The 25479-nt window shown below is 40.7% G+C and overlaps 1 protein-coding gene across 1 annotated transcript in view; it reads right to left on the bottom strand.

Annotated features, from left to right (window-relative positions):
* Nucleotides 1-25479, bottom strand: part of CSN6 (COP9 signalosome subunit 6) — a 204364-nt gene that overhangs the window by 27989 nt on the left and 150896 nt on the right. Inside the window, exon 7 of the mRNA XM_071665791.1 lies at nucleotides 4234-4427. Within this exon, the coding sequence (XP_071521892.1) occupies nucleotides 4234-4427 (194 nt within the window). The remainder of the gene's footprint in view (nucleotides 1-4233; nucleotides 4428-25479) is intronic.

The raw sequence follows: 25479 nt of genomic DNA, 5'->3' as shown, positions 1-25479 counted from the left end.
GGGGTTGACGTGCTGTCAGTGGATTGAATCAGGGCATGTGAAGCGTCTGGGGTAAACCATGGAAAGCTGTGTAGGTATGTATATTTGCGTGTGTGGACGTATGTATATACATGTGTATGGGGGTGGGTTGGGCCATTTCTTTCCTCTGTTTCCTTGCGCTACCTCGCAAACGCGGGAGACTTAAAAAAAAGCAAAAAAAAAAAAAAATATATATATATATAGGATTAGGGAAAATGATTTGGTAAACAGAGAAGAGGTAGTGAAAGCTTTGCGGAAGATGAAAGCCGGCAAGGCAGCAGGTTTGGATGGTATTGCAGTGGAATCTATTAAAAAAGGGGGTGACTGTATTATTGACTGGTTGGTAAGGTTATTTAATGTATGTATGACTCATGGTGAGGTGCCTGAGGATTGGCGGAACGCGTGCATAGTGCCATTCTACAAAGGCAAAGGGGATAAGAGTGAGTGCTCAAATTACAGAGGTATAAGTTTGTTGAGTATTCCTGGTAAATTATATGGGAGGGTATTGATTGAGAGGGTGAAGGCATGTACAGAGCATCAGATTGGGGAAGAGCAGTGTGGTTTCAGAAGTGGTAGAGGATGTGTGGATCAGGTGTTTGCTTTGAAGAATGTATGTGAGAAATACTTAGAAAAGCAAATGGATTTGTATGTAGCATTTATGGATCTGGAGAAGGCATATGATAGAGTTGATAGAGATGCTCTGTGGAAGGTATTAAGAATATATGGTGTGGGAGGCAAGTTGTTAGAAGCAGTGAAAAGTTTTTATCGAGGATGTAAGGCATGTGTACGTGTAGGAAGAGAGGAAAGTGATTGGTTCTCAGTGAATGTAGGTTTGTGGCAGGGGTGTGCGATATCTCCTTGGTTGTTTAATTTTTTTATGGATGGGGTTGTTAGGGAGGTGAATGCAAGAGTTTTGGAAAGAGGGGCAAGTATGAAGTCTGTTGGGGATGAGAGAGCTTGGGAAGTGAGTCAGTTGTTGTTCACTGATGATACAGCGCTGGTGGCTGATTCATGTGAGAAACTGCAGAAGCTGGTGACTGAGTTTGGTAAAGTGCGTGAAAGAAGAAAGTTAAGAGTAAATGTGAATAAGAGCAAGGTTATTAGGTACTGTAGGGTTGAGGGTCAAGTCAATTGGGAGGTAAGTTTGAATGGAGAAAAACTGGAGGAAGTAAAGTGTTTTAGATATCTGGGAGTGGATCTGGCAGCGGATGGAACCATGGAAGCGGAAGTGGATCATAGGGTGGGGGAGGGGGCGAAAATCCTGGGAGCCTTGAAGAATGTGTGGAAGTCAAGAACATTATCTCGGAAAACAAAAATGGCTATGTTTGAAGGAATAGTGGTTCCAACAATGTTGTTTGGTTGCGAGGCGTGGGCTATGGATAGAGTTGTGCGCAGGAGGATGGATGTGCTGGAAATGAGATGTTTGAGGACAATGTGTGGTGTGAGGTGGTTTGATCGAGTAAGTAACGTAAGGGTAAGAGAGATGTGTGGAAATAAAAAGAGCGTGGTTGAGAGAGCAGAAGAGGGTGTTTTGAAATGGTTTGGGCACATGGAGAGAATGAGTGAGGAAAGATTGACAAAGAGGATATATGTGTCGGAGGTGGAGGGAACGAGGAGAAGTGGGAGACCAAATTGGAGGTGGAAAGATGGAGTGAAAAAGATTTTGTGTGATTGGGGCCTGAACATGCAGGAGGGTGAAAGGAGGGCAAGGAATAGAGTGAATTGGATCGATGTGGTATACCGGGGTTGACGTGCTGTCAGTGGATTGAATCAGGGCATGTGAAGCGTCTGGGGTAAACCATATAAAGCTGTGTAGGTATGTATATTTGCGTGTGTGGACGTATGTATATACATGTGTATGGGGGTGGGTTGGGCCATTTCTTTCCTCTGTTTCCTTGCGCTACCTCGCAAACGCGGGAGACTTAAAAAAAAGCAAAAAAAAAAAAAATATATATATATAGGATTAGGGAAAATGATTTGGTAAACAGAGAAGAGGTAGTGAAAGCTTTGCGGAAGATGAAAGCCGGCAAGGCAGCAGGTTTGGATGGTATTGCAGTGGAATCTATTAAAAAGGGGGGTGACTGTATTATTGACTGGTTGGTAAGGTTATTTAATGTATGTATGACTCATGGTGAGGTGCCTGAGGATTGGCGGAACGCGTGCATAGTGCCATTCTACAAAGGCAAAGGGGATAAGAGTGAGTGCTCAAATTTCAGAGGTATAAGTTTGTTGAGTATTCCTGGTAAATTATATGGGAGGGTATTGATTGAGAGGGTGAAGGCATGTACAGAGCATCAGATTGGGGAAGAGCAGTGTGGTTTCAGAAGTGGTAGAGGATGTGTGGATCAGGTGTTTGCTTTGAAGAATGTATGTGAGAAATACTTAGAAAAGCAAATGGATTTGTATGTAGCATTTATGGATCTGGAGAAGGCATATGATAGAGTTGATAGAGATGCTCTGTGGAAGGTATTAAGAATATATGGTGTGGGAGGCAAGTTGTTAGAAGCAGTGAAAAGTTTTTATCGAGGATGTAAGGCATGTGTACGTGTAGGAAGAGAGGAAAGTGATTGGTTCTCAGTGAATGTAGGTTTGTGGCAGGGGTGTGCGATATCTCCTTGGTTGTTTAATTTTTTTATGGATGGGGTTGTTAGGGAGGTGAATGCAAGAGTTTTGGAAAGAGGGGCAAGTATGAAGTCTGTTGGGGATGAGAGAGCTTGGGAAGTGAGTGAGTCAGTTGTTGTTCGCTGATGATACAGCGCTGGTGGCTGATTTATGTGAGAAACTGCAGAAGCTGGTGACTGAGTTTGGTAAAGTGTGTGAAAGAAGAAAGTTAAGAGTAAATGTGAATAAGAGCAAGGTTATTAGGTACAGTAGGGTTGAGGGTCAAGTCAATTGGGAGGTAAGTTTGAATGGAGAAAAACTGGAGGAAGTAAAGTGTTTTAGATATCTGGGAGTGGATCTGGCAGCGGATGGAACCATGGAAGCGGAAGTGGATCATAGGGTGGGGGAGGGGGCGAAAATCCTGGGAGCTTTGAAGAATGTGTGGAAGTCAAGAACATTATCTCGGAAAGCAAAAATGTGTATGTTTGAAGGAATAGTGGTTCCAACAATGTTGTATGGGTGCGAGGCGTGGGCTATGGATAGAGTTGTGCGCAGGAGGATGGATGTGCTGGAAATGAGATGATTGAGGACAATGTGCGGTGTGAGGTGGTTTGATCGAGTAAGTAACGTAAGGGTAAGAGAGATGTGTGGAAATAAAAAGAGCGTGGTTGAGAGAGCAGAAGAGGGTGTTTTGAAATGGTTTGGGCACATGGAGAGAATGAGTGAGGAAAGATTGACAAAGAGGATATATGTATCGGAGGTGGAGGGAACGAGAAGTGGGAGACCAAATTGGAGGTGGAAAGATGGAGTGAAAAAGATTTTGTGTGATCGGGGCCTGAACATGCAGGAGGGTGAAAGGAGGGCAAGGAATGGAGTGAATTGGATCGATGTGGTATACCGGGGTTGACGTGCTGTCAGTGGATTGAATCAAGGCATGTGAAGCGTCTGGGGTAAACCATGGAAAGCTGTGTAGGTATGTATATTTGCGTGTGTGGACATGTATGTATATACATGTGTATGGGGGTGGGTTGAGCCATTTCTTTCGTCTGTTTCCTCGCGCTACCTCGCAAATGCGGGAGACAGCGACAAAGCAAAAAAAAAAAAAAAAACATACTGCATTATCAGCAAAGGATGCACTGTACAGCTGGCAGTCAGTGGCAATGGCCTTGACTTGCCAGAAAAACTTTTCATCTGTGAGCCTCATCACACACATAAGTACCGTCTTATATATCATGTTTTAGAAAGAAAAAAAAATTCATATGGCATGAAAAAAGGAAAAAATCGATTTTTACTCCTTGGAAAGTACCACAGTGGAGATATATATAATACATGAGGCCACCGAACAGTCAATGGTTTCATTCCACAGCCAGAGTGAAATCTATCACTTACAGCAGACCACCTGTTTTAAGATAAGAGCTCTTCTAGCAGCCACACCAAGGATAATAAAAATCATTATGCATTAATCAATATGAAAACAACAAGAGAGATATAAACTGATTTGTTTGCATCCCTAACAAAGGTAATCAAAAATATTAAACAAAAATCAACGTTCATGAAGCAAAGTAATATAAATACTAATGTCTATGCAAGCCAAACAAACGTCAAAGTACTTACATTATAGAACTCTCCACGGAACTTATTGCTATTTAGGACTGGCAGTCGGTGAGCCAGAGCATTGACTTGCCGAAGGATTTCATGATTAAACTCCACCTCACCACGCTGACTGGCACGAACATATTCTGCGATTAAACGCACTCGGCTAGCCAGCATCTTAATTGCACTATATTGCGCCTGAAGATTCTCTGCCACTGTGATAAAATGAACACATAATAAATGGCAATCTTTTTTACTTCCTATTTTTCATCCACAAATAAGCCCCAGATTCTATAGTTAATAAAGGTAACATGAATTTATGGGAATGCATGAGGATCTTTCAGTAAGGAAATTCAGATTAAAGGCAAATTGAAAAAAAATCTTGTTTCAGTAGTTGAAAACTACTTAAGGATGGTCCTGACTACATGAGTCAGTCACATTCTTAGAAACCTACTCATACAGCAGATGCTTGTTAACTGGAACCTATATTCCCATTTATATGTATATAAGGGGAAAGGTTGTGTTCCTGGCTTCAGATTCTGGGGTACCTTGGCTGATTTTTAAAATCAATAAACACAAAAAGTATGTAACATATTCATCTTTGCAACAAATTGCTTTAAGAAATGCACAGGATTTATAAGAAATAAATTCTACATGAATAAAAAACAACGAAACAGTTCTTAACAAACCAAAAACTTGAGCACTGGCTGGCTTGTCACTTTTTAAACTTTCTGAACATCAGTCACACCACAGTTTTAATTAACTAAATCTATGTTCATCAATCAGTCATCACATCATGATTTCCTCCTTGATTTTCTTTTTCTTTTTGAAAAAGTCATTTATGAAATCTCTTACAGTCATCTCTACTCTTTCCTAAGAATAACTTCAGTTATCCATGATATTTTGTTCAATTTTCTATGTAAGGCTACATTTTCCAAGGTACAACATACTTTTCTTTTTTAGAAAGTCAGATTGAAGTATGTTAAAATGAGAAATTTTGTTATTTTGAGTGTGTATAAATTAAGAGTATGTATCTTTACTATTTTTACAATTTATGGGAGACCAAGAAACATGTAAGATATACGAGAAAATAACAGAAAATACTAATATATACAAGTAGAAAAAAGTATTGGAATGTTTAGTTTCTCTCTCTCTCTCTCTCTCTCTCTCTCTCTCTCTCTCTCTCTCTCTCTCTCTGAATAGGTTTTGATAGGATGTTGTACAACGTTTATCTGGTAAATGTATCATGTTATCTGTACATATCTTGGTGATTTCAAAAAATTACGTTATAAACTGAGGCCAGTAGATTTGCCTACGACTTGCCAAGTAAAATAAATAGAGGGAGATCACTGTATTAGGAGTAATTTATGATATATATGGAAATGGTGAAGAGCTTGTAGATTTATGTGCTGAAAAAGGACTGGTGATTGGGAATACCTGGTTTTAAAAGCGAGATATACATAAGTATACGTATGTAAGTAGGAGAGATGGCCAGAGAGCGTTATTGGATTACGTGTTAATTGACAGGCGCACGAAAGAGAGACTTTTGGATGCTAATGTGCTGACAGGTGCAACTGGAGGGATGTCTGATCATTATCTTGTGAAGGCGAAGGTGAAGATTTGTATGGGTTTTCAGAAAAGAAGAGTGAATGTTGGGGTGAAGAGGGTGGTGAGAGTAAGTGAGCTTGGGAAGGAGACTTGTGTGAGGAAGTACCAGCAGAGACTGAGTACAGAATGGAAAAAGGTGAGAACAATGGAAGTAAGGGAAGTGGGGGAGGAATGGGATGTATTTAGGGAATCAGTGATGGAGTGTGCAAAAGATGCTTGTGGCATGAGAAGTATGGGAGGTGGGTTGATTAGAAAGGGCAGTGAGTGGTGGGATGAAGTAGGATTATTAGTGAAAGAGAAGAGAGAGGCATTTGGACGATTTTTGCAGGGAGAAAATGCAATTGAGTGGGAGATGTATAAAAGAGACAGGAGGTCAAGAGAAAGGTGCAAGAGGTGAAAAAGAGGGCAAATGAGCGTTGGGGTGAGAGAGTATCATTAAATTTTAGGGAGAATAAAAAGATGTTCTGGAAGGAGGTAAATAAAGTGCATAAAACAAGGGAGCAAATGGGAACTTCAGTAGGGCGCTAATGGGGAGGTGATAACAAGTAGTGGTGATGTGAGAAGGAGATGGAGTGAGTATTTTGAAGGTTTGTTGAATGTGTTTGATGATAGAGTGGCAGATATAGGGTGTCTTGGTCGAGGTGGTGTGCAAAGTGAGAGGGTTAGGGAAAATGATTTGGTAAAAAGAGAAGAGGTAGTAAAAGCTTTGCGGAAGATGAAAGCCGGCAAGGCAGCAGGTTTGGATGGTATTGCAGTGGAATCTATTGAAAAAGGGGGTGACTGTATTGTTGACTGGTTGGTAAGGTTATTCAATGTATGTATGACTCATGGTGAGGTGCCTGAGGATTGGCGGAATGTGTGCATAGTGCCATTGTACAAAGGCAAAGGGGATAAGAGTGAGTGCTCAAATTACAGAGGTATAAGTTTGTTGAGTATTCCTTGGAAATTATATGGGAGGGTATTGATTGAGAGGGTGAAGGCATGTACAGAGCATCAGATTGGGGAAGAGCAGTGTGGTTTCAGAAGTGGTAGAGGATGTGTGGATCAGGTGTTTGCTTTGAAGAATGTATGTGAGAAATACTTAGAAAAGCAAATGGATTTGTATGTAGCATTTATGGACCTGGAGAAGGTATATGATAAGAGTTGATAGAGATGCTCTGTGGAAGGTATTAAGAATATATGGTGTGGGAGGCAAGTTGTTAGAAGCAGTGAAAAGTTTTTATCGAGGATGTAAGGCATGTGTACGTGTAGGAAGAGAGGAAAGTAATTGGTTCTCAGTGAATGTAGGTTTGCGGCAGGGGTGTGTGATGTCTCCTTGGTTGTTTAATTTGTTTATGGATGGGGTTGTTAGAGAGGTGAATGCAAGAGTTTTGGAAAGAGGGGCAAGTACGAAATCTGTTGTGGATGAGAGAGCTTGGGAAGTGAGTCAGTTGTTGTTAGCTGATGATACAGCACTGGTGGCTGATTCATGTGAGAAACTGCAGAAGCTGGTGACTGAGTTTGGTAAAGTGTGTGAAAGAAGAAAGTTAAGAGTAAATGTGAATAAGAGCAAGGTTATTAGGTACAGTAGGGTTGAGGGTCAAGTCAATTGGGAGGTAAGTTTGAATGGAGAAAAACTGGAGGAAGTAAAGTGTTTTAGATATCTGGGAGTGGATCTGGCAGGGGATGGAACAATGGAAGCAGAAGTGAATCACAGGGTGAGGGAGGGGGCGAAAATCCTGGGAGCCTTGAAGAATGTGTGGAAGTCGAGAACATTATCTCGGAAAGCAAAAATGGGTATGTTTGAAGGAATAGTGGTTCCAACAATGTTGTATGGCTGCGAGGCATGGGCTATGGATAGAGTTGTACGCAGGAGGGTGGATGTGCTGGAAATGAGATGTTTGAGGACAATGTGTGGTGTGAGGTGGTTTGATCGAGTAAGTAATGTAAGGGTAAGAGAGATGTGTGGAAATAAAAAAGAGCGTGGTTGAGAGAGCAGAAGAGGGTGTTTTGAAATGGTTTGGGCACATGGAGAGAATGAGTGAGGAAAGATTAACCAAGAGGATATATGTGTCAGAGGTGGAGGGAACGAGGAGAAGTGAGAGACCAAATTGGAGGTGGAAAGATGGAGTGAAAAAGATTTTGAGTGATCGGGGCCTGAACATGCAGGAGGATGAAAGGTGGGCAAGGAATAGAGTGAATTGGATCGATGTGGTATACCGGGGTTGACGTGCTGTCAGTGGATTGAATCAGGGCATGTGAAGCGTCTGGGGTAAACCATGGAAAGTTCTGTGGGGCCTGGATGTGGAAAGGGAGCTGTGGTTTCGGGCATTATTGCATGACAGCTAGAGACTGAGTGTGAACGAATGGGGCCTTTGTTGTCTTTTCCTAGCGCTACCTCGCACACATGACGGGGGAGGGGGATGGTATTCCATGTGTGGCGAGGTGGCGATGGGAATGAATAAAGGCAGACAGTGTGAATTGTGTGCATGGGTATATATGTATGTGTCTGTGTGTGTATATATATGTGTACATTGAGATGTATAGGTATGTATATTTGCGTGTGTGGACGTGTATGTATATACATGTGTATGGGGGTGGGTTGGGCCATTTCTTTCCTCTGTTTCCTTACGCTACTTCGCAAACGCGGGAGACAGCGACAAAGCAAAATAAATAAATAAATATGTTCAGAGAACGCATTCATTTTTGTTGAACAAAATATATTTTTGTTATCTTTATAAACCTGTGTTTGATGGGAAAGGATATACATATCAAGTGGCTGTCAGCCGTGAGAAGTTAGCTAGATGGTAAGGGAATCTGTGTCTAGCCCAAATCTCTGTTCACAGAAGCCATTGTTTCAGAGTTCTGATCTGGGCTGATTACACACCCTTAAAGGAAGTAATGAGGTAACATGGGGACCTGCTGTCTGGGAGATGTGAAACCAACCATCCAGAGGTTGAATCAAGTGTACTGGGAGTGAAACCATGCGTACTGGGAGCTGAAACCAAGTGTACGTAACCAATTTGTACTTAAGTGTTGTGGGTTAGTACTCTACTGAGCTCTCATGTAATATACTGGTAAAGATTTCTCTAAACAAGTGATCATATTTGTATCAAATTTGTGGTTAGACATGGCAGATAATGCAAAGAGGTTAAGTGTGCACTTTCTGTAACAGTTAAATAAAGATGAATTGAATCTGGTGGCAGCTATGTATGGAATTTCTCTTAGAGCTATGTATGGAATTTCTCTTAGGACATATCAAAAATGATATGCAGAGAGAATTAACTGATCAATTGGTGTCCTTATCAATAGTGAAGGAATGTGAAGAAGATGAAAATAGTGATGATGGTGAGAAGCAGATGAGTGAAAAGGTGGCAGTGGAGACATTGAAGTTAGAATTTGAACTTTAGAAAATACAACTGGAGACTGAAAAAGACAAAATACAGGGAGACAAAGAGGTAAGACTTAGGAAATCAAAAATAGAGGAAAGGACTGGTACAAGAAGAGGAATTGTAGATAAAGATGACAGTAAATCAGTTACATGAGTTTATAGAAGATGAGGACTTCTTTATTCAATCTGAAAAAAATTGCAACTATTGAAGAATGGGATGAAATTGACTGGGCTATGTTGGTGCATGGTAAATTCAAGAGTATGGCTAGAGAGGTGTATGCATGTCTGAGTATGATGGAATCAGCGCATTATAAGTCTGTTAAAGAAGCAGTGTTGAAATCTGTGGAAACAGATGCAGAAGTGTACAGGAGGAAGTTTAGAGACATTAAGAAAACAAGTGGACGAACTCATCTATAGGTGGCTAGTGTGTGTGGAATGAAATTCAACTGGCGGTATGAGGATTTTTAGAGACATTAAGAAAACAAGTGGATGAACTCATCTATAGGTGGCTAGTGTGTGTGGAATAAAATTCAACTGGTGGTGTAAGTCGAGGAAGTAGAGACATGGGATGAAATGAGAAAACTAATCCTGTTGGAACATTTCAAAAGTATTCTACACCTTGAAATAGATTATGAAATAAGTAAGAGTAGAGTGAAGAATGTGATGGATGTGGCCAGGATGGCTGACCAGTTAGAAGTGGCACACAAAATGTATAAGGGAAAGGTGTCACATAAACAAAGTGGAGTAAGACAAAGTAATAGGCAGAATTATGACAAACCTTTTAAATATCAGAGCTATTCAAATGTTAAGCAGCCTAGTCACATTATTGTGTGGAAGGTTCACCCAACTATGTGCCATAAAATATTGTAAGGAATAAGATTCCAAACACAATACAGGTATTCAAGAGCACAGTTCTGTAATAATCCTTATGTTATTAGACAGGAGAGACCACCAATTAAATGCTTGGGATGTGGAGAAAATGGTCATGCTAAATATGTGTCAAAAACCCAAAGTCTGTGGGATTAACTGTTGCTTGGGAAAAGACACAGGATATTAGTGATGTAAGAGATAACAAGTACAGTGTGAGTAACCCAAAATCTGTAAATTATGAGCCATTTATTACTGAAGGAAAGATTGGGATTGAAGATAGTCCTGAGAAGAAAATTTTAATACTGAGAGATACTGGAGCACATCAGAGTTTAATTCTGAATGATGTATTTGAGTGGACAGGAGTCTTACTCTGGTGGAAATATAAGTGTAAAAGGGTTATGGTTAGACAAGCCTATCTCGGTGCATAATATGAATCTTGAGAGTGGATTTGTGAGTGGACGTGTAAAAGTTGGGGTAGGTGAGGAATTTCCTATACCTGGAATATACATGCTATCGGGGAATGATTTGGCTGACAACAAGTCCCGGAGCCAATTATGGGTGAAAATTCATTTGATGTCGAGGCTACTGTAAAGGTGAACCACATGACAGATAAAAATGTAAAAGATGCTTCAAGCAGTATTAGACTGACAGTAATGTACAGAACAGTAAATTTGTTTATCCAGCTTGTGTTGTGACTAGGTCAATGTTAAAGATAGGAAATGAAGTTGAATATGACTTAGGTGATATGTTTGATCAAGAAGAGTCTGGAGCAGAGATAATACAATGGAATTGGGAGGTGGGAAGAGCACTGGGGATTAAAAATTTATGTACTTCCAGATTTTCTTGTGGACAAGGACTTGAAAAAGTTAGAGAAGTGATGATAGTTTGAAAGAATGTTGGAGTGAAGCTGCTAGAAATGGGAGAGAGTGATGTGTCACTTAAATTTTATGTACAGAATGGTGTGTTAATGAGAAAGTGTAGGCCTATTCATGTTCCAGCATCTGATCACTGGGAAGTAAGAAAGCAGATTGTTATTCCAAAGAAATACAGAGTACATGTTATCACTTTATCCAATGGTTCTTGTTTGTCTGGACATTTGGGAGTTAAGAAAACAACTGAGAGACTATTAACTCATTATCATTAACCAAACATGAAAAGCTCATTATTATTAGCCAAACATGAAGAAAGATGTACCCAGTACTGTATGACATGCAAATTATGTCAAAGAGCAGGTAAACCCAACCAAACTATACAGCCAGCACTACTGTAGCCAATTCCTACTTTTTGTAAACCTTTTAGCAAAACTGTAATTGACTGTGTAGGTACTTTGCCAAAAAGACAAAGAAAATCAGTATTTATTGACAATAATGTGTGAATCTACCAGATTTCCAGAAGCAGTAGCATTACATAGCATACATTTTTAAAATATTGTTAGAGAGTTAATGAGAGATTTCTTCAGGGTGAGTATGCCTGAAATTATACAGTTAGACTAGGGAAGAAATTTCACTTCAGAAATGTCCAAAAATACATTAAAGGAGTTACATATTACACAAAATGAGCCAAGTGCTTATCATCCACAAAGCCAAGGAGTTGTGGAGGGATTCCATCACACTGAAAAATACTTTGAGAATGTATTGTGAGGAAATGTCAGTAGATTGGGATGAGGGTACGCCTTTAACATTGTTTGTCATTACAGAGTTAGTCCATATGAGTTGGTGTATGGACATGAAGTGAGAGATCCATTAAGTATTCTGAAGAAGTGGAGTGCGAAGACTGATTTTCTTGGATTGTTGAAGTATGTATCAGATTTTAAAACATTGTGTAGGGCTAGAGAGATTGCTGCAGAAAATCTGAATGAGTTTCAGGAAGATATGAAAGTATGGTATGACAAGAAATCTAGAAGAGAGTTCAAACCAGGTGATCAAGTGCTGTATTATTGCCACAGACAGGAAATCCTTTGAGAGCAAGATTTTATGGCCATTGGGTGACTGAGAAAAGAGTGGATGAATTGAACTACATTGTAAATACCCAGGAAGACACAAACCAAACCAATTGTGTCACGTAAACATGATAAATCCCTAATATGATAGAAATTCTGTAAAGGAAGATGATGGTACAAATGTGTATTTTGCATGTGTCAGGTCTGATGATGTAGAGGTAAAGGATGAAAAGGATCAAAGTGAAAATGTAAAGTTGGGGAGATGTGAAGATAAACCGTTACACAGTTCATATGTGTTAAATAACCTGGAAAAGAAGCTTGATCATTTAGAAATAGAGAGAAGAGGTAAAATTATATATGAGTTTAGGTATTTGTTTTCTGATGTTCCTAGGAGACCTGATGTATTACAGCATATCGAGATTGAAAATGCAACACCCATTAAGCAACACCCATACAGAGTGAATCCTAAGGTGAGGAAAATAATGAAAAAAGAAGGACAGTATGTGCTTGACAATGATCAGATTGAAAAAATAGTCCCTGTGTGTTAGTAACTAAACCTGATGGAATTCCTATAGATTTTGTACTGATTTTCAGAAAAGTAAATAAGGTCACTAAAACTGACTCAAACCGTATTCCAAGAGCAGATGTTTGTATTGATCAGACAGAAGCTAAATTTGTAGCTAAGTTTGATTTATTGAAAGGGTATTGGGAAGTATCACTGACTGAAAGAGCAAGCGAAATTTCTGCACTTGTAACCATGGATGGTTTGTATCAGTATAAAGGGTTACCCTTTGATATGAAAAACTGGTAGTGGTTTTCCAAAAATTAGTAAATGTGTGATGTTAAAAGATTGTTCTGTGTATATTGATGATATTGTAATGAATCAAAAAACTTGGGAAGAACATTTATACTTAATGAGGGAAGCGTTTAACAGGTTGGACAAAGCAAATTTAACTGTAAACCTTGTGAAAAGAGAATTTGCTAGAGCAACTGTAGAATATCTAGGCTATGTCGTTGGCCAGGGAAGTGTCAAACTAATTAATGCTAAGGTGGAAAGTATTGTAGAATTTCAAGCACCTACAAGTAAGAAAGAATTATTAAGATTTCTAGGTATGGCTGGATATTATTGTAGGTTTTGTAAGAACTTTTTAATCATTGCTTTACCATTAACCAACTTAATGTTGAAGAAAGTTAGATTTGTGTGAAGTGACCATTGTGATGAGGCCTTCAAGAAATTAAAACAGATACTTGTATGTGCATCCATACTTTTACTCCAAATTATGATAGAACATTTAAATTGTATACAGATGCTAGTGATTTTGGAGTTAGTGGAGTTTTAATACTAGAAAAAGATGAGGTTGATTTTCCAATTTGTAATTTTCCAAAAAAGTTCCTTTTGCATTAGAAAAACTATAGTACCAATGAAAGGGAAACACTGGCATGGACTTTAAGTTTGAACAATTTTGATGTCTATTTGAGAGGATCAGGTAGACCGATCCAAGTTTTGCGAATTGCAATCCCAATGTATTTTTGCATACGATGATGAGGTGGAGTCTTTTGTTATAAGATTATAATTTGGTTATTAAACATATAAGAAGAAAGGATAATGTTGTAGCTGATGTCTTGTCCCGTATTCCACTTAGTCATGAGTCAACCTGTGGCTGACTCGTACCTCTTTTGGGAGGGGGATGTTACAGTCATCTCCGTTCTTTCCCAATAATTGTTTCTGTTATGCATTATATTTTTTCTGTTTTCCATGTAAAGTTACATTATCCAAGGTACATTATATTCTTTTGAAAAGTCTGATTGTAGTATGTTAAAATGTGAAAATTTGTTTATTTGATTGCGTATAAATCAATAGTATTATATCTATTGTTTATTTATTTTGCTTTGTCTCTGTCTCCTGCGTTAGCGAGGTAGCGCAAGGAAACAGACGAAAGAATGGCCCAACCATCCTAGATACACATGTATATACATACACGTCCACACACGCAAAATATACATGCCTATACATCTCAACGTATACATATATATACACACACAGACATATACATATATACACATGTACATAATTCATACTGTCTACCTTTATGCATTCCCATTGCCACCTCGCCACACAGGAAAAAACAACCCCCCCCCCCCCCCCTCATGTGTGCGAGGTAGCACTAGGAAAAGACAACAAAGGCCACATTTGTTCACACTCAGTCTCTAGCTGTCATGTAATAATGCACCGAAACCACAGCTCCCTTTCCACATCCAGGCCCCACACAACTTTCCATGGTTTAACCCAGACGCTTCACATGCCCTGGTTCAATCCACTGACAGTACGTCCACCCCGGTATACCACATCATTCCAATTCACTCTATTGCTTGCATGCCCTTCACCCTCATGCATGTTCAGGCCCCGATCACTCAAAATCTTTTTCACTCCATCTTTCCACCTCCAATTTGGTCTCCCACTTCTCCTCGTTCCCTTCACCTCTGACACATATATCCTCTTGGTCACTCTTTCCTCACTCATTCTCTCCATATGACCAAACCATTTCAAAACACCCTCTTCTGCTCTCTCAACAACACTCTTTTTATTACCACACATCTCTCTTACCTTATTATTACTTACTCGATCAAACCACCTCACACCAACTATTGTCCTCAGACATCTCATTTCCAGCACATCCACCCTCCTGCGCACAACTCTATCCATAGCCTACGCCTCGCAACCATATAACATTGTTGGAACCACTATTCCTTCAAACAAACACCTTTTTGCTTTCCGAGATAATCTTCTCTACTTCCACACATTCTTCAACGCTCCCAGAACTTTCGCCCCCTCCCCCACCCTATGATTCACTTCTGCTTCCATGGTTCCATCCGCTGCCAAATCCACTCCCAGATATCTAAAACACTTCACTTCCTCCAGTTTTTCTCCATTCAAACTTACCTCCCAATTGACTTGACCCTCAACCCTACTGTACCTAATAACTTTGCTCTTATTCACATTTACTCTCACCTTTCTTCTTTCACACACTTTAGCAGCTTCTGCAGTTTCTCGTATGAATCAGCCACCAGCACTGTATCATTAGCAAACAACAAGTGACTCACTTCCCAAGCTCTCTCATCTACAACAGACTGCATACTTGCCCCTCTTTCCAAAACTCTTCCATTCACCTCCCTAAAAGCCCCATCCATAAACAAATTAAACAACCATGGAGACATCACACACCCCGGCCGCAAACCTACATTCACTGAGAACCAATCACTTTCCTCTCTTCCTACACATACTCATGCCTTATATCCTCGATAAAAACTTTTCACTGCTTCTAACAACTTGCCTCCCACACCATATATTCTTAATACCTTCCACAGAGCATCTCTATCAACTCTGTCATATGCCTTCTCCAGATCCATAAATGCTACATACAAATCCATTTGCTTTTCTAAGTATTTCTCACATACATTCTTCAAAGCAAACACCTGATCCACACATCCTCTACCACTTCTCAAACCACACTGCTCTTCCCCAGTCTGATGCTCTGTACATGCCTTCACCCTCTCAATCAATACCCTCCCATAAAATTTCCCAGGAGTACTCAATAAACTTATACCTCTGTAATTTGAGCACTCACCCTTGTCCCCTTTGCCTTTGTACAATGGTACTATGCAAACATTCTGCCAATCCTCAGGCACCTCACCATGAGTAATACATACATTAAATAACCTTACCAACCAGTCAACAATACAGTCACCACCTTTTTTAACAGATTCCACTGCAATACCATCCAAACCTGCTGCCTTGCCGGCTTTCATCTTCCGCAAAGCTTTTACTACCTCTTCTCTGTCTACCAAATCATTTTCCCTAACCCTCTCACTTTGCACACCACCTCGACCAAAACACCCTATATCTGCAACTCTATCATCAAACACATTCAACAAAACCTTCAAAATACTCACTCCATCTCCTTCTCACATCACCACTACTTGTTATCACCTCCCCATTAGCCCCCTTCACTGAAGTTCCCATTTGCACTTTATTTACCTCCTTCCGAAACATCTTTTTATTCTCCCTAAAATTTAATGATACTCTCTCACCCCAACTCTCATTTGCCCTCTTTTTCACCTCTTGCACCTTTCTCTTGACCTCCTGCCTCTTTCTTTTATACATCTCCCACTCATTTGCATTATTTCCCAGCAAAAATCATCCTAATGCCTCTCTCTTCTCTTTCACTAATAATCTTACTTTTTCATCCCACCACTCACTACCCTTTCTAATCTTCCCACCTCCCACACTTCTCATGCCACAAGCATCTTTTTTGCAAGCCATCACTGCTTCCCTAAATACATCCCATTCCTCCCCCACTCCCCTTACCTCCTTTGTTCTCACCTTTTTCCATTCTGTACTCAGTCTCTCCTGGTACTTCCTCATATAAGTCTCCTTCCCAAGCTCACTTACTCTCACCACTCTCTTCACCCCAACATTCTCTCTTCTTTTCTGATAATCTCTACAAATCTTCACCTTTGCCTCCACAAGATAATGATCAGACATCCCTCCAGTTGCACCTCTCAGCACATTAACATTCAAAAGTCTCTCTTTCGCGCGCCTATCAATCAACACGTAATCCAATAACGCTCTCTGGCCATCTCTCCTACTTACATATGTATACTTATGTATATCTCTCTTTTTAAACCAGGCATTCCCACTCACCAGTCCTTTTTCAGCACACAAATCCACAAGCTCAATGGTATTGTCTTTACTATTTTCACAAGTTATGGGAGACCAAGAAACATGTAAGATACAAGAGAAATTAATAAAAAGTATTTACATAAAAAGTTGTTAGAAGCAGTGAAAAGTTTTTATCGAGGATGTAAGGCATGTGTACGTGTAGGAAGAGAGGAAAGTGATTGGTTCTCAGTGAATGTAGGTTTGCGGCAGGGGTGTGTGATGTCTCCATGGTTGTTTAATTTGTTTATGGATGGGGTTGTAAGGGAGGTAAATGCAAGAGTCCTGGAAAGAGGGGCAAGTATGAAGTCTGTTGGGGATGAGAGAGCTTGGGAAGTGAGTCAGTTGTTGTTCGCTGATGATACAGCGCTGGTGGCTGATTCATGTGAGAAACTGCAGAAGCTGGTGACTGAGTTTGGTAAAGTGTGTGGAAGAAGAAAGTTGAGAGTAAATGTGAATAAGAGCAAGGTTATTAGGTACAGTAGGGTTGAGGGTCAAGTCAATTGGGAGGTGAGTTTGAATGGAGAAAAACTGGAGGAAGTGAAGTGTTTTAGATATCTGGGAGTGGATCTGTCAGCGGATGGAACCATGGAAGCGGAAGTGGATCATAGGGTGGGGGAGGGGGCGAAAATTTTGGGAGCCTTGAAAAATGTGTGGAAGTCGAGAACATTATCTCGGAAAGCAAAAATGGGTATGTTTGAGGGAATGCAAAAATGGGTATGTTTGAGGGAATAGTGGTTCCAACAATGTTGTATGGTTGCGAGGCGTGGGCTATGGATAGAGATGTGCGCAGGAGGATGGATGTGCTGGAAATGAGATGTTTGAGGACAATGTGTGGTGTGAGGTGGTTTGATCGAGTAAGTAACGTAAGGGTAAGAGAGATGTGTGGAAATAAAAAGAGCGTGGTTGAGAGAGCAGAAGAGGGTGTTTTGAAATGGTTTGGGCACATGGAGAGAATGAGTGAGGAGAGATTGACCAAGAGGATATATGTGTCGGAGGTGGAGGGAACGAGGAGAAGAGGGAGACCAAATTGGAGGTGGAAAGATGGAGTGAAAAAGATTTTGTGTGATCGGGGCCTGAACATGCAGGAGGGTGAAAGGAGGGCAAGAAATAGAGTGAATTGGAGTCATGTGGTATACCGGGGTTGACGTGCTGTCAGTGGATTGAAGCAAGGCATGTGAAGCGTCTGGGGTAAACCATGGAAAGCTGTGTAGGTATGTATATTTGCGTGTGTGGACGTGTGTATGTACAAGTGTATGGGGGGGGGTTGGGCCATTTCTTTCGTCTGTTTCCTTGCGCTACCTCGCAAACGCGGGAGACAGCGACAAAGTATAAAAAAAAAAAAAAAAAAAAATTTACATAAAAAAAGTAGAAAAAATATTAAAGTGTTCTCTCTCTCTCTCTCTCTCTCTCTCTCTCTCTCTCTCTCTCTCTCTCTCTCTTTAAATAGGTTTTGATAGGAAGTTGTACAATGCTTGTCTGGTAAATGTATCATGTTATCTGTACACATCTTGGTGATTTCAAAGAATTATGTTATAAATTGAGGCCAATATATATATATATATATATATATATATATATATATATATATATATATTTATTTCTTTTTTTTTTTTTTTTTTGCTTTGTCACTGTCTCCCACGTTTGCGAGGTAGCGCAAAGAAACAGACGAAAGAAATGGCCCAACCCACCCCCATACACATGTATATACATACGTCCACACACGCAAATATACATACCTACACAGCTTTCCATGGTTTACCCCAGACGCTTCACATGCCCTGATTCAATCCACTGACAGCACGTCAACCCCGGTATACCACATCGATCCAATTCACTCTATTCCTTGCCCTCCTTTCACCCTCCTGCATGTTCAGGCCCCAATCACACAAAATCTTTTCCACTCCATCTTTCCACCTCCAATTTGGTCTCCCACTTCTCCTCGTTCCCTCCACCTCCGACACATATATCCTCTTGGTCAATCTTTCCTCACTCATTCTCTCCATGTGCCCAAACCATTTCAAAACACCCTCTTCTGCTCTCTCAACCACGCTCTTTTTATTTCCACACATCTCTCTTACACTGACGTTATGATCAAACCACCTCACACCACACATTGTCCTCAGACTTCTCATTTCCAGCACATCCATCCTCCTGCGCACAACTCTATCCATAGCCCACGCCTCGCAACCATACAACACTGTTGGAACCACTATTCCTTCAAACATACCCATTTTTGCTTTCCGAGATAATGTTCTTGACTTCCACACATTCTTCAAGGCTCCCAGGATTTTCGCCCCCTCCCCCACCCTATGATCCACTTCCGCTTCCATGGTTCCATCCGCTGCCACATCAACTCCCAGATATCTAAAACACTTTACTTCCTCCAGTTTTTCTCCATTCAAACTTACCTCCCAATTGACTTGACCCTCAACCCTACTGTACCTAATAACCTTGCTCTTATTCACATTTACTCTTAACTTTCTTCTTTCACACACTTTACCAAACTCAGTCACCAGCTTCTGCAGTTTCTCACATGAATCAGCCAGCAGCGCTGTATCATCAGCGCACAACAACTGACTCACTTCCCAAGCTCTCTCATCCCCAACAGACTTCATACTTGCCCCTATTTCCAAAACTCTTGCATTCACCTCCCAAACAACCCCATCCATAAACAAATTAAACAATCATGGAGACATCACACGCCCCTGCCGCAAACCTACATTCACTGAGAACCAATCACTTTCCTCTCTTCCTACACGTACACATGCCTTACATCCTCGATAAAAACTTTTCACTGCTTCTAACAACTTGCCTCCCACACCATATATTCTTAATACCTTCCACAGAGCATCTCTATCAACTCTATCATATGCCTTCTCCAGATCCATAAATGCTACATACAAATCCATTTGCTTTTCTAAGTATTTCTCACATACATTCTTCAAAGCAAACACCTGATCCACACATCCTCTACCACTTCTGAAACCAAACTACTCTTCCACAATCTGATGCTCTGTACATGCTTTCACCCTCTCAATCAATACCCTCACATATAATTTACCAGGAATACTCAACAAACTTATACCTCTGTAATTTGAGCACTCACTCTTATCCCCTTTGCCTTTGTACAATGGCACTATGCACGCATTCCACCAATCCTCAGGCACCTCACCATGAGTCATACTTACATTAAATAACCTTACCAACCAGTCAATAATACAGTCACCCCCTTTTTTAATAAATTCCACTGCAATACCATCCAAACCTGCTGCCTTGCCAGCTTTCATCTTCCGCAAAGCTTTTACTACCTCTTCTCTGTTTACCAAATCATTTTCCCTAACCCTCTCACTTTGCACACCACCTCGACCAAAACACCCTATATCTGCCACTCTATCATCAAACACATTCAGCAAACCTTCAAAATACTCACTCCATCTCCTTCTCACATCACCACTACTTGTTATCACCTCCCCATTTGCGCCCTTCACTGAAGTTCCCATTTGCTCCCTTGTCTTACGCACTTTATTTACCTCCTTCCAGAACATCTTTTTATTCTCCCTAAAATTTAATGATACTCTCTCACCCCAACTCTCATTTGCCCTCTTTTTCACCTCTTGCACCTTTCTCTTGACCTCCTGTCTCTTTCTTTTATACATCTCCCACTCAATTGCATTTTTTCCCTGCAAAAATCGTCCAAATGCCTCTCTCTTCTCTTTCACTAATAATCTTACTTCTTCATCCCACCACTCACTACCCTTTCTAATCAACCCACCTCCCACTCTTCTCATGCCACAAGCATATATATATATATATATATATATATATATATATATATATATATATATATATATATATATATATATATATATATATATATTTTTTTTTTTTTTTTCATACTATTCGCCATTTCCCGCGATAGCGAGGTAGCGTTAAGAACAGAGGACTCGGCCTTTGAGGGAATATCCTCACCTGGCCCCCTTCTCTGTTCCCTCTTTTGGAAAATTAAAAAAAAACGAGAGGAGAGGATTTCTAGCCCCACGCTCCCTTCCCTTTTAGTCGCCTTCTGCGACACGAAGGGAATACGTGGGAAATATTCTTTCTCCCCTATCCCCAGGGATATATATATATATATATATATATATATATATATATATATATATATATATATATATATATATATATATATATATTTTTTTTTATACCTCGTCGCTGTCTCCCGCGTTTGCGAAGTAGCGCAAGGAAACAGACGAAAGAAATGGCCCAACCCCCCCCCCATACACATGTACATACACACGTCCACACACGCAAATATACATACCTACACAGCTTTCCATGGTTTACCCTGGACGCTTCACATGCCTTGATTCAATCCACTGACAGCACGTCAACCCCTGTATACCACATCGCTCCAATTCACTCTATTCCTTGCCCTCCTTTCACCCTCCTGCATGTTCAGGCCCCAATCACACAAAATCCTTTTCACTCCATCTTTCCACCTCCAATTTGGTCTCCCTCTTCTCCTCGTTCCCTCCACCTCCGACACATATATCCTCTTGGTCAATCTTTCCTCACTCATTCTCTCCATGTGCCCAAACCATTTCAAAACACCCTCTTCTGCTCTCTCAACCACGCTCTTTTTATTTCCACACATCTCTCTTACCCTTACATTACTTACTCGATCAAACCACCTCACACCACACATTGTCCTCAAACATCTCATTTCCAGCACATCCATCCTCCTGCGAACAACTCTATCCATAGCCCACGCCTCGCAACCATACAACATTGTTGGAACCACTATTCCTTCAAACATATATATATATATATATATATATATATATATAAATATATATTTTTATATATATATATATATATATATATATATATATATATATATATATATATATATATATATATATATATATTTATCGAGGATGTAAGGCATGTGTACGTGTAGGAAGAGAGGAAAGTGATTGGTTCTCAGTGAATGTAGGTTTGCGGCAGGGGTGTGTGATGTCTCCATGGTTGTTTAATTTGTTTATGGATGGGGTTGTTAGGGAGGTAAATGCAAGAGTTTTGGAAAGAGGGGCAAGTATGAAGTCTGTTGGGGATGAGAGAGCTTGGGAAGTGAGTCAGTTGTTGTTCGCTGATGATACAGCGCTGGTGGCTGATTCATGTGAGAAACTGCAGAAGCTGGTGACGGAGTTTGGTAAAGTGTGTGGAAGAAGAAAGTTAAGAGTAAATGTGAATAAGAGCAAGGTTATTAGGTACAGGAGGGTTGAGGGTCAAGTCAATTGGGAGGTGAGTTTGAATGGAGAAAAACTGGAGGAAGTGAAGTGTTTTAGATATCTGGGAGTGGATCTGGCAGCGGATGGAACCATGGAAGCAGAAGTGGATCATAGGGTGGGGGAGGGGGCGAAAATTCTGGGGGCCTTGAAGAATGTGTGGAAGTCGAGAACATTATCTCGGAAAGCAAAAATGGGTATGTTTGAAGGAATAGTGGTTCCAACAATGTTGTATGGTTGCGAGGCGTGGGCTATGGATAGAGTTGTGCGCAGGAGGATGGATGTGCTGGAAATGAGATGTTTGAGGACAATGTGTGGTGTGAGGTGGTTTGATCGAGTGAGTAACGTAAGGGTAAGAGAGATGTGTGGAAATAAAAAGAGCGTGGTTGAGAGAGCTGAAGAGGGTGTTTTGAAGTGGTTTGGGCACATGGAGAGGATGAGTGAGGAAAGATTGACCAAGAGGATATATGTGTCGGAGGTGGAGGGAGCAAGGAGAAGAGGGAGACCAAATTGGAGGTGGAAAGATGGAGTGAAAAAGATTTTGTGTGATCGGGGCCTGAACATGCAGGAGGGTGAAAGGAGGGCAAGGAATAAAGTGAATTGGAGCGATGTGGTATACCGGGGTTGACGTGCTTTCAGTGGATTGAATCAGGGCATGTGAAGCGTCTGGGGTAAACCATGGAAAGCTGTGTAGGTATGTATATTTGTGTGTGTGGATGTATGTATATACATGTGTATGGGGGTGGGTTGGGCCATTTCTTTCGTCTGTTTCCTTGCGCTACCTCACAAACGTGGGAGACAGCGACAAAGTATAAAAAAAATATATATATATATATATATATATATATATATATATATATATATATATATATACTTTTTTTTTTTTTTTTGCTTTGTCACTGTCTCCCGCGTTTGCGAGGTAGCGCAAGGAAACAGACGAAAGAAATGGCCCAACCCACCCCCATACACATGTATATACATACGTCCACACACGCAAATATACATACCTACACAGCTTTCCATGGTTTACCCCAGATGCTTCACATGCCCCGATTCAATCCACTGACAGCACGTCAACCCCGGTATACCACATCGCTCCAATTCACTCTATTCCTTGCCCTCCTTTCACCCTCCTGCATGTTCAGGCCCCGATCACACAAAATCTTTTTCACTCCATCTTTCCACCTCCAATTTGGTCTCCCTCTTCTCCTCGTTCCCTCCACCTCCGACACATATATCCTCTTGGTCAATCTTTCCTCACTCATTCTCTTCATGTGCCCAAACCATTTCAAAACACCCTCTTCTGCTCTCTCAACCACACTCTTTTTATTTCCACACATCTCTCTTACCCTTACGTTACTTACTCGATCAAACCACCTCACACCACACATTGTCCTCAAACATCTCATTTCCAGCACATCCATCTTCCTGCGCACAACTCTATCCATAGCCCACGCCTCGCAACAATACAACATTGTTGGAACCACTATTCCTTCAAACATACCCATTTTTGCTTTCCGAGATAATGTTCTCGACTTCCACACATTCTTCAAGGCTCCCAGAATTTTCGCCCCCTCCCCCACCCTATAATCCACTTCCGCTTCCATGGTTCCATCCGCTGCCAGATCCACTCCCAGATATCTAAAACACTTCACTTCCTCCAGATTTTCTCCATTCAAACTCACCTCCCAATTGACTTGACCCTCAACCCTACTGTACCTAATAACCTTGCTCTTATTCACATTTACTCTTAACTTCCTTCTTTCACACACTTTACCAAACTCAGTCACCAGCTTCTGCAGTTTCTCACATGAATCAGCCACCAGCACTGTATCATCAGCGAACAACAACTGACTCACTTCCCAAGCTCTCTCATCCCCAAATGACTTCATACTTGCCCCTCTTTCCAAAACTCTTGCATTCACCTCCCTAACAACCCCATCCATAAACAAATTAAACAACCATGGAGACATCACACACCCCTGCCGCAAACCCACATTCACTGGAATTTATTAAAAAAGGGGGTGACTGTATTGTTGACTGATTGGTAAGGTAATTTAATGCATGTATGACTCACGGTGAGGTGCCTGAGGATTGGCGGAATGCATGCATAGTGCCATTGTACAAAGGCAAAGGGGATAAGAGTGAGTGCTCAAATTACAGAGGTGTAAGTTTGTTGAGTATTCCTGGTAAATTATATGGGAGGGTATTGATTGAGAGGGTAAAGGCATGTACAGAGCATCAGATTGGGGAAGAGCAGTGTGGTTTCAGAAGTGGTAGAGGATGTGTGGATCAGGTGTTTGCTTTGAAGAATGTATGTGAGAAATACTTAGAAAAGCAAATGGATTTGTATGCAGCATTTATGGATCTGGAGAAGGCATATGATAGAGTTGATAGAGATGTTCTCTGGAAGGTATTAAGAATATATGGTGTGGGAGGCAAGTTGTTAGAAGCAGTGAAAAGTTTTTATCGAGGATGTAAGGCATGTGTACGTGTAGGAAGAGAGGAAAGATATATATATATATATATATATATATATATATATATATATATATATATATATATATATATATATATATATATATATATATATTTTTTTTTTTTTTTTTTTTTTGCTTTGTCGCTGTCTCCTGCATTTGCGAGGTAGCGCAAGGAAACAGACGAAAGAAATGGCTCCACCCACCCCCATACACATGTATATACATACGTCCACACACACGCAAATATACATACCTACACAGCTTTCCATGGTTTACCCCAGACGCTTCACATGCCCTGATTCAATCCACTGACAGCAGTCAAGCCCGGTATACCACATCGATCCAATTCACTCTATTCCTTGCCCGCCTTTCACCCTCCTGCATGTTCAGGCCACGATCACTCAAAATCTTATTCACTCCATCTTTCCACCTCCAATTTGGTCTCCCACTTCTCCTCGTTCCCTCCACCTCCGACACATATATCCTCTTGGTCAATATTTCCTCACTCATTCTCTCCATGTGCCCAAACCATTTCAAACCACCCTCTTCTGCTCTCTCAACCACGCTCTTTTTATTTCCACACATCTCTCTTACCCTTACGTTACTTACTCGATCAAACCACCTCACACCACACATTGTCCTCAAACATCTCATTTCCAGCACATCCATCCCCCTGCGCACAACTCTATCCATAGTCCACGCCTCGCAACCATACAACATTGTTGGAACCACTATTCCTTCAAACATACCCATTTTTGCTTTACGAGATAATGTTCTCGACTTCCACACATTCTTCAAGGCTCCCAGCATTTTCGCCCCGTCCCCCACCCTATGATCCACTTCTGCTTCCATGGTTCCATCCGCTGCCAGATCCACTCCCAGATATCTAAAACACTTTACTTCCTCCAGTTTTTCTCAATTCAAACTTACCTCCCAATTGACTTGACCCTCAACCCTACTGTACCTAATTACTTTGCTCTTATTCACATTTACTC

The sequence above is a fragment of the Panulirus ornatus genome, chromosome 10, assembly GCF_036320965.1.
Source record: "Panulirus ornatus isolate Po-2019 chromosome 10, ASM3632096v1, whole genome shotgun sequence".
Classification (NCBI taxonomy): Eukaryota; Metazoa; Arthropoda; class Malacostraca; order Decapoda; family Palinuridae; genus Panulirus; species Panulirus ornatus.
The sequence above is the reverse complement of the archived record's forward strand: the minus strand, read 5'-3'. Positions and strand labels throughout refer to the sequence as shown.